At 41.2% G+C, this 10,808-nt stretch overlaps 1 protein-coding gene across 1 annotated transcript; it reads right to left on the bottom strand.

Moving 5' to 3' along the window:
• Positions 1-4,910: 4,910 nt before the first annotated feature.
• LOC139300836 (keratin, type I cytoskeletal 19-like) lies at positions 4,911-9,328 on the bottom strand. The gene is made up of 8 exons (XM_070924038.1): positions 8,965-9,328; positions 7,644-7,772; positions 7,294-7,376; positions 6,859-7,015; positions 6,482-6,643; positions 6,216-6,341; positions 5,441-5,696; positions 4,911-5,325 (listed from the first exon to the last, which is right to left on the bottom strand). Exons 1-8 carry the CDS (start codon positions 9,253-9,255, stop codon positions 5,219-5,221), a joined length of 1,311 nt encoding a protein of 436 aa, XP_070780139.1. The 5' UTR covers positions 9,256-9,328; the 3' UTR covers positions 4,911-5,218.
• Positions 9,329-10,808: the final 1,480 nt, after the last annotated feature.

Raw genomic sequence — 10,808 nt, 5'->3', positions numbered from 1 at the left:
CTTTGCCTCTGTCCCCTTTTTATCCTGCTCAAGGCTGCTGCTGCCTCTGGTGTGGGTGGGGGCACGCAGGATTGAAGGGAGGAGTATTACCTAAAATGGTTGCTCTGCTCCACCCATCACACGTACTCTTCAGGTTCGTTTTGGGTAACAATCACGAGGAGAAAGTAGGGTTAAACTTAATCCTTTTCTATTAGGAAATATACTGAATACATTCAAACCTCACAACTACCTGCAAACCTCATACAAAACACAATGGCTTCATTATTCCATACATCCTTCATTCCCATGCTCCACATTAATGTGCATGAAGACAGGGCATCCATCTTTTATTTCTACAAAGTATACTGTAAATTGTAAAACAGCCACACCCGTTACTGTTAGCCTCAGGTTAGTTATCCAGTCAAATTAGTGATGTGTCTTTACTGAATTTGTCCCGTCATTCTTGAGCAAGACTGCCTTACTGTGCTAGCCAAACCTGTTAGGTTGCCAAGGCAACACGCATTGTAAATACTGTGCAATGGATCCGTATGATCGTTTTTTTCACTTGACACTCAGCCAGCACACTTATTCTCACAAACCTCTTGGTCTTTCAATCATCTTTTAAGTATTGGTTCTTTATTTATTCAGTGTTTCACATCTTAAACTTTAGATTTTATACACTGTCTTTTGTCTTGCTCAACAATAGCCTGCAGGGTTGCCAGGTAGAAGCGTTTTTTATGGACACTCATGATGTCAGTTGATACCTGGCTTTATTCAAGACTGGGCACAGCACTGCTGGAAAGCTCACCTCAGATGTGCCTACACGTTCTTTATTTTTCTTGGCTTTGTACTTTGGCATGTGCATCATGCCCAAACAAGAACAAGCTCTTGCTTGTTTGCTTCTTTCCATTGCTCCACAGTTTTTCTTTAAAGTCTTTTACAATGTCCCAGAGGACTTTGCACAACTGTCTCATATGAAGCACGTGGAAGGGCTGATTTAATTAATAAACGCAGGCCTTTTCCTTGCAGTTTTGGATTGACTTTCACATTGTAAGAACAATGCTTGTATTATTTTGGACATTTTGCTTGTGGTTAAATCTAACAAAGAGTTGTTTTACCTCTACCTAACAAATGACTCTTACAGACTGTGCATAGACACAGCTTAGATGAATACAAACCAGATGTTTCTTTTCACTGCTGCTTTTGCCACTTTGAGGTTGCAAACTTATCTCATGCATGTGCTAAACAGCTATAAATAATGTCCCAGATACTGATTAGTTTGAAACCCCAGTAATATGTGAGTGAAGATATTTTTGTCTCTCTGGAGATAGCATTTTCACACCAACACACCAACTTCTTGTGTGTACACACTGTAATGTATAGTTCTCTACAGCTTAGTTGCACTTCATTAAGGGTTTCATTGCCTGCACTCTTTCGTTTTAGAGTAATTCCCGTATAGAAACCCTGCCCCTTTACTACTTTACCACCATTTCAAACAATTAGTGTCCAATCTCACTTCCTAAATATGTATCCTTTGCACTACCAGCAGAACCAAGGATGGTGTAAATGTGCGTTCGTGTAACACAGCGCAACATGACAGAATCTGTGCACATTGTTATATTTGTGCAATCAGACATCCCTGGGATAGAATAACATAAGGGTGTGGCACCGGTGGAGAGGTTTAAACACAGCATATTACGAGAAAATGTTCTGGTTGAGTTTGTTTATGTAAAGTTTACTGAAGGGTTACTGTCAGAATTCAAAGAACAATTGTCAATGATTTCAGACACTGTGAAAACCATGTTTCACTGTAATCAACAAGTGCATAAGAGTCTATAAAAGTCATCTGTTTTCTGTGGATTGACAGAAGTTGTCAGAATAGCTCACATTTCGTGAAATATAATATTGACACACACTGTACAACTTGCAACAAAAAATTTAAACTATGAAAATATAAAGAACATTTATCAAATAAAAAAAAAGACAATTGAATAGTAATTGTTGCAATAGATATGAGGTATCTTATATGAGGTAAGTATGAGTCATGTTTCTTCAGGCACTTGGCAACAATAGACCAGCCTGACTATCACTCACTCTCAGAGAGGTCTCTCACGCTGCTCTGCATGTCGAGGAAGGTGATGTCTCAACCTTATCTCAATAATCAGTCACATTCAAAAGACAGATCCCTGAAATTAAGTTCATGCTCTTGTGAAAAACAATTGTTAAACATTCACCTTCAACCTATTTTCACTGGTGTCTGGTGAGCATGTTATCAGTGCAGGTCTGCTCTGATAAAGGTCTGATAGACCAAACTTATATCTCTTCTATCAGTTTGGACTCATTGATGCTATTATCAAATATTATGAAAATGTAACATTTAGTATGTTAGCTACAGTTTGCTGTTAACATGCTTCAGCACGTAATCTTTAGCATGTTAGTGATGTTAACACATTAACATGTAGCGCAGCATTAAGCCATGCTAGCAGCGCGACTCCAGGAATGTCAGTCAGTCATTCAGTCCAACACTTTGGTCCAGACTGAAATATCTCAACAACTATTAGATGGATTGCTGTGACATTATTTACAGACATTCATGGTCCCCAGAGGATGATTCCTAATGACTTTCCCTGTTTTCTCTTTGTACTTTACTTAATTGGCTGAATTATTGCTCTCACTTACTCACTTAGAAAGAAATATTACAGGAGTTTTATCTGCTCCTGCAGTTAAATTACTTTCATTCCTTGGAAAAACCACACAGACAAATTAGCCCTTGAGCAAGACACTCGACTCTCTCTAAAGAGCTGCTCAGTAGCCTTCAGATGAGACTGTGGTTGCACAGTACTGTGTGAAGCAGGCACAGAGTTGTGGTTTATGTGAGCTGAGTGATTAATGGTGATGGTATGTGTGGTGGCGGATCAAGGTGTGACTGTGGTTCTCATGTGTGAAGCAAGGTATGAAAGAAGCATGTCTTTAATGAATTCAGACACTCCTGCAAATTGGTGTATTCTCCATTCACTAAAATGAATTGTCAGCTTTTCAGAAGATTAAAATATATTCACACCTCACTGCAGACTAATTGATTTATGCCCTGAATCTAGCAGATAACAATCTCTATGCAATGCACATGTGGGGGAGTTGTGCTCGCGGTTCAACTTGCGGGGCTTTTGCCAAAAACCATATCAGTAAGTCTTTTTGACACATTTACTGTGTCACACACCCCATCCACTTTTCATGTAAATGGGAACGACTTCTCAGAATGCAAAAGGCCCATTCAAGCCAGAGTACGAAGTGCATCCCGACAAATAACCACAGCTTGTGCTGAAAACAGGAACAATATGTTTGGAATGCGCTGCAACATGAGAAACAGTGCTTTTACCTGGGTGTGTAACTGTATGAGCCAACATAAAACAATATCTCACTTTCTACCTCGTGTAGGAGAGGAAGTGAGGGCTGCGATGACTCACTGCAGCATCAGGTGTTTTTTGACAAGACTCGTCTGCCTTTTGTGCTTTTTGTTTATTCTATTTCAGGCCCCGACTGATTTCCCTTGCACCTTGGTATGCCGCAGGTACTGGCCGCACCCTTGACAGTCAGGAATGATTAATGCAGCACCTCTTATGTTCAGATGTGCTGAGAGGTCTGGAAATTTACAACAGAGAACTCTGAACTCGAGATATAAAAGTAACCAATATATTAAATCAAGAGCCTCATTGGCTCTTTGATAGAGTGAGTCGACTGAACTGAATGAAGAGCCCATGTGCACTCAATTAAGCCCTTAATCACTTGTGTTTTGGTAATAATAGAGATAATTGCAGTCAGCTGAGAGAAATCCTACATTTCCTCATGTGATGCACACAGCCATGAAGTAACACGACCTACTAGTCGCAAGTGAAAAAGCACATGCGCTGGGAATTTTTGACCACCCAACTTTTTACATTTACAATTAGGCATGAGGTTTGACACCAGGAGGGCGAATTTAACGTTAGGATTTCAATTTAAAATGGGACTTTCTGTATGTATGTTGGGAGCAAGTTGGGTCCAACAGTGGTGCACATTGGGCTTGTTAAATTGATTTGATATTTGTTATGTCTAGTCATGCAGAATAATTCAAATTGTAAGGTGTAGACAGTGAGGAAAATGAATCTGGTCCTCTTTGACTAAATTTCATATTTCTCTGCTGCACAAAGCTGCAATGAAAATCATACTTCAGGGCCACTAATTACACTTAATAACACTGATGATAAATAGCAACAATTGTGTTTTAATAGAGCACAAAATCCGTGAAAGAAAGGGAGTCTATTAAGTCATTATGCAGGTGAATCACTGATGTTTAGACTATTGGACTTCTCAAGTCTGCACTTGATTCAACTCCACCCAAATGAAGAAGCCTTGGTGATTCAAGGGTAACCATTAACTGTTTAGAGTACAAAAAAGCTTTTCTTCTCTGCATGTAACTGTGAAAATCATATTTGGTATCACAATTTACAACACCCCATCAATATTGTGCCTTGACCATTGTATTGTCCTGTGTTAAGTTAAAATAATTGTGCTTCTAAATGTATCTTGTGCAGCAACAATCTGTTTCCACTCAAGCAAAACAAGGTTATGCAATCCTCTAAAGTTCACTTCACTTTTAGAGAGAAGGACCGAGTGACACCTGGTGGTCATGAGGGAAACTACGCCCTAAATATTAAATGGCACATTAATGTCAGATTTTTGTATTATTACGATTGCTATGATTGTACCTTGAACCCATTTTCTTTCTTGACCCTTTTACAGCTCCTATGTTATTTGTGTGTCCAAAAAGTGATGATTTTAGCGACTAAGTTATGCCATGATGACATTTTGCAAATGAAAAATCCATGTACAAACTATAATCCACCTTTCTGAATTGCAATACACATTTGTTTTCAAGAATACACATCACCATCTTTTGCTTGTCATCTGTGTTTTAATCATATTTGGGTCTCGTATCATCACTTGCTGCAAACCTTGCTATATAATTGCAATTAAAAGAAAAGAAAGAACATGCCAAGGTAACCTCCTTAAAAAGCAAACGTTAAAGTGATTTTCTTCATATACCGATATAACGATCATATACCTGGTTGAAATGACAAATTAACAGCTGAGCCTAGTCAATTATTCATTAAGCATTAAGGTATTGTAGGAGTCAATTGTTTCTATTTAAGGGCCAAATCAACAAAAAAAAGTTTAGCGGCAGCAGCGGTGAGCAGAGGTGTTACTGAACGTCCTCCACTTGGGTGTCAACACTGGAGGACACCACCTTTCCATCAATAATCTCCTCCACGATGGTCTTCACTCTCCTCTCGATGTGGGGTTTATGCTCTGCAGAGGTGGAGAACAAACACAATGCATCACGTGACTTCAGTGCAAGGAGCCTCATTCAATGATATTGTTACGAGGCCAGGAGGTGGGTTTAGTGAATGATGGGGATTCTTACCTTCCACTTCGACAACCTTGACCACAGCCCTCCTCTCGTACATGTCTCCGTCCAGCAGCCTCCTGTACTCAGCTATCTCCAGTTCCAGCCTCATCTTGATGTCCAGCAGCAGCTTGTACTCGGATTGCTGGTGCTCGATGGAGACTTTGAGCTGCTGCAGCTCGGCCTCCAGCATGTTGATGGTCATCTGCAGCTGACTGAGCTGAATGCTGTATCGGCTCTTCACCTCGTCCACATTCTTCTGCAGGAACTGAATCTGCAGGACAGGCGGGAATGGTGTTAGGAAAACTGCGAGTGTGATCGGAGGAAAGTATTTTAATATTCAGCAGATTTAGTTTAGTTTAGTTAGATCTTCCAAAGATGAACGTCGTAATTCTACAGTTTGCCTCGCAGTCGTCGTGTCGAATAATAAAATAGTTGTCACAGTGATAACTTTCCTGAGTTGCAGCGTTTCGGCATCTTTTAAACAACACGCTCCCACCAACGCAGCCCTCTGCATTGTTTGAACTGAAATTTGTCTGAAGTTAGTTTTGAATATATTTGTTCTGTGGATTTTGTCAGGAAAGGATCTTGTAATGGCCACCGTGAACAGGAGGAATAATTACAGCAGAAACTGTTTCAACGAACGTATGGGCATGTGAGTATTGTGTTAAGACAGATTTGAAAATATGTGAACCTACCCTTTAATCTAAGTATGATCAGCTAACCCAACAACCCCACAATCCTACACAGTGAAAGTGTGCTTTTGCATTCTGTCATTTCGTCTGTGGCCTACCTCGGTGAGGGCGCTTTCCCGATTTATCTCCAGACTCTGTAGGGTCCTCCTCAGCTCTGACATCTGCGTGGAAGACGTCTGCACCGCTGTTGTATGTGAAACGATTTGCGACTGGAGAGTTTCCACCTTTTTACACACACACACACACAAACACACATACATATATCACATATAGATTCAATAAATCCCTTGACATTGCCATCATTTCATCCTAGTTTTTATGGAGTCATTTTTAAATGTTCAGGGACATTGCTCTCCTGTCTCACCTTAGCTTGGAACCATTTCTCGAGCTCCATCTTGTTCTTCTGCATCACAGTTTCATACTGCTCCCTCATATCCTCCAGGACCTTTGTCAGATCAACAGACTCTGCGCTGTCCACCTCCACATTAACTGCGCCACTCTGCTGGACCCTAAACTGAAGCATCTCCTGCAACATGGAAAAGGGACACATTTTTATCCCCTGCCCTTCCACAGGCGTTTGAGTCATGGCTGCCACCACCAACAGATGGTGCCATTGTACTTAAACACACAACAGACAAAAAGCCATCCTGCCTTTACACCATTCAGTATCATCAAACCCTTTTTGTTACAAATTTTGTTTTAAACGTGACAACAGAGATGTTTCTCTGGAGCTGTCCTCACCTCCTCGTGGTTGGTCTTTATGTACACCAGATCATCTTTCAGACCTTCTATCTGCATCTCCAGGTCACTGATGGCAAGAGTCAGACTGTCCCGGACCCCTCGGAGACGAGCCACATCGCCCTCCACCATCTTGTGCATGCTCAGCTCTGTCTCATACCTACAGACGGAAGCCAGGTGTAGTTGTAATTAAATTAAATGGGTGAAAGAAAAAATATGACCATTCAACTACTTCTTCAGTCTTTGTGATGTTTCAGTGGATGTAAATGTTATTCAAATCATATAAATTAAACATTTAAAAAAAAAAAAAAACGTATTTACAAAATTACAGATTTCAATTACAAAACTTTCTTCAAACGTGGTTGACGTATATCCAAATGAAATTATCGGAGGGTGCATGTGGATTTAGCATGAAGCAACAGAGGAGGGTGAACTTACTTTATTTTAAAGTCGTCTGCAGCCAGACGAGCGTTGTCAACCTGCAGGTTGATCGCTTGGTTCTCTGAATATCTCCTCAGAATCTAAATGGGGGTGTGTGAAAAATTGTCTCTATTTATTCACACGTTCACTTGTTTTTTACTGGACAGACATATCGGTACATTTATGTGTATGAAAGCCACTATAGATGATTAAGTGTTTATGTGGAGTTCAAACCCACAGTTTATACAACACAGAGGGACTCCACAGCTATTTTAGGACTGTCCCTGTTTGCACACCACATTTATGCTTTTCGCTGTGTTTCTTGTGTTGTAGAATAGTTTTGTTGATGGGTAACATGTGAGCGGTACCTGAGCTCGGAGACCAGAGATGGTGGCGAAGAAGGCGGTGAAGTCTTTGGAGGTAGCAGGACCTTTCTTTTCGTAGAACTCTCTGATCTGCAGCTCCAGCTTCCTGTTGGCTGCCTCCAGGGTGCGCACCTGCACACGCAACCAGAGGGTGGCGTCACGCAATGACAGGTGAAGCATGACAGGTGAAAGAGGTGGCCGTTTATAAAGCACTTTAGTTCTGGCCCATAACTCCTGGGTTTTTCATTGTGCCATTTACATATATATATTTTACCACCATAAGATTTTGTAAAGGTTGACTGTCACTGACTGAGTAATGATAAGTAGGTTATCTCTATAGCTGCCTGTTGGGTTAATTCACATATTCATTTCTTCGTCATTAGTTTGGTTGTTATAGACCACACACACACACACACACACACACACACACACGCTTGTCTACTTTCCTTTAATAAGGTCCATTAACCTGCATCCTGTCTGACTGGATTCTTTGTCAGAGATGGAAGAAGTATTCAAATCCTTTTCTTAATTCTTCACTTATGTTAAAGTTATGTAAGTATGATCAACAAAATGTACTTTTTATGCAGCAGAAAGCTCCCTGCCAGTAGTGTATTCTTTTTTTATATTAGGCCTAATGCATTAATATCAATGAAGAAGCATTTTAATGTTTTAGCGGGTCAAGATGGAGCTTATTTTAAGTAGAGGTATATATTGTTGGGTAGTTTATTTTACAATGATTTATACTTTTTAATATCTGCAACTTGTCTAACTCAAGACTGTTGCAGCCTCATATTGACTTCACATAAACTTTGGAACACATTTTTGCTCAAAGTGAGGACAGTGGATTATGTCCTCTATCACTTCCATTGAAACTGGGAAAAGATCTGCTAAAGGCCGATATGAATAGCAGGAATGATAACAGCAATCAGAACCTGTTTCAATGTGCATGTGGACACCTGATTATTGTTTTAAGAGAGGCCGGGAAAAATTGTGAACGTGTCCTTTAAAGTTTACCTTTTGTGTGTGTGTCCCTGCATGCGTGTAAGGTATGAATGTGTGTGTGTTAGGAGAGATTAATGTATTGAGCATTCATCAGGTGTAGGCAGCAGTATTATAGGGAACAAATTGAGCCCATTGAAATGTCTTTGCAATTAGCTAATTGTGTAGATTTTATAGCCTAATTACAGTACAGGTCTAACAAAGACTGTGTGCAGCACTAACAGAGGGATGTGTTCTCCCAGGGCTTTAGGGAAAGCACATGAAAGTGAGAGTGTTGCCCCAATTTGTAGGTATCATCATCATCATCATCATCATCATGTCTTACCTTCTGCAGGTAGGAGGCCAGGCGGTCGTTGAGGTTCTGCATGGTCATCTTCTCGTTGTTGATCACTGCAGACTGGCCGTACGTCGCACCCCCGGAGGAGAAGGCCGACTGGGAGATGCGGGTCCCGAAACCCCCGGCGCCCCCGTACACGCTGGGCGCGCGGTTCTGGAAGGATCCCGCGGACATGCGGCTCTGGCCGAGTCCGACAAACTGCATCCCTCCGCCCATGCTGACGGCGCTGGAGATGCTGCGGGAGCTGTAGCTGCTCTGGCGGTTGAGAGAGACAGACATGGTGAGAGGTGGAGGTGGAGGTGCTGGAGGTGGAGGTGACCTGCAGGTGATGATCACAGCTGGAGAGACTGCGAGGAGTGTCCCTGTCTGAGACAGCTGTGCATTTTATAGGACTCTGAGACAAGGAGACGGCGCCTGGCTCCATGCCATAACAATGTGTGGTATGCAGATGCTTGTTTTGTTTTTAAAAAACCTAATAGGTGTGTACAGAAGCTTAGTTACGATCTGGGGAAGACTGGTTGAACATGTCGTTGGGCAGGCTGGCTAGGCTTGGTGGCTGGCGAACTGATAACCATCCTGAAGATAATAGTTTTTGCTTGTCAGTTATACTTCAGATGTCACACACTTCACTTCCTCTAGTGTTTCCTTTAAAGCCAGACGATGTCTGACGAAGAAAAAACACAATCTCCCTCTTACAAAATGAAAAGTTGGATTTATAAGAAATACAACTAAACCCTAAATTCACTACGTTCAGGGGTTTTGGGGTCACAGCCTGACCTGGTCTGGTATGACCAGTAGCTTATGGTGGCTTGTGTTAGCAAACATTAGATACATATTTCGGTGTCTTTTCTGACTCCTCTCTTTTTGTGCCGCTGTTACACTATGTTTTAACATTTACTATCATCCTTTCATAGTCGCCACTGTTCGGCTGAAGTTACATAGACACGCTTTAAGGTAAGAAATATTTTGACAAATTGCAGACTTGCAAATTGCAAAGTCAAAATTATAGTTTGACTTGACTTGACCCTTGGGTCACTATATTTTCCCACACAAAAGAAGGCACATTCATCATAAAAAAAAAAAACATAATCACATAATGCAACAGTCTTGACAGATCACAAGGACAAACAGTGCAAATGCAAGATCACTTCAAATGAAGGCAGTGCAAAAAGCTGAATACAGAAAGTGTTTATAAGTGCAGAGATCACTTGTTGCAAATTCAGGCTACTAATTGCTGTGTTGTATATTTTTGTCCTCCCAGCAGAAACTCTGTATCTATGGCCTGAAGGTAGGAGCTCAAACTCCCTCTGCAGGGTGTGATCAGGATCCTTAGCACCTGCCTATAGTAAAGGTAAGAGAGCTGCGGCTGACTCACCCCCTATAGCTTTACGGGGCACTTTCACATTATTGGCCAGATTCAGGTTCCCAAACCATGTCACGATGCAGAAGGACAGACTCAATGAGACAGATTCATCATTGTAGTGCACACATCTACACCTTTGTAATGTGTCTGTTGTGGTATTCACTTTGAAGGCTGTTTGTGTAAAGAATATAACACGTCCTTGAGGTCCACCAGTGGATGAGTGAAGCTTGTTTGAAAGGACACCATTGACTCTTACACTTTGTGACCGGTCTGTCTAGAATCCATCCAATTAAATATGTTTCTCTGCAAGCAAATATGGCTGAATAATATTAAAAGCAGAGAAGATCTACCTGTCCACTGAACTACCTGTATCATCTCCTTGGTATGATAGTAGAGCTGTAGAACAACTATTAATGAGGTTCATCCAGAGCACAGCAGTGACAGTCAATGCATGGTTTCACAACAGTCA

Source organism: Enoplosus armatus, chromosome 2, assembly GCF_043641665.1.
Source record: "Enoplosus armatus isolate fEnoArm2 chromosome 2, fEnoArm2.hap1, whole genome shotgun sequence".
Taxonomy (NCBI): Eukaryota; Metazoa; Chordata; class Actinopteri; order Centrarchiformes; family Enoplosidae; genus Enoplosus; species Enoplosus armatus.
Note: the sequence above shows the minus strand (reverse complement) of the source record. Positions and strands in the feature narration are given on the sequence as shown.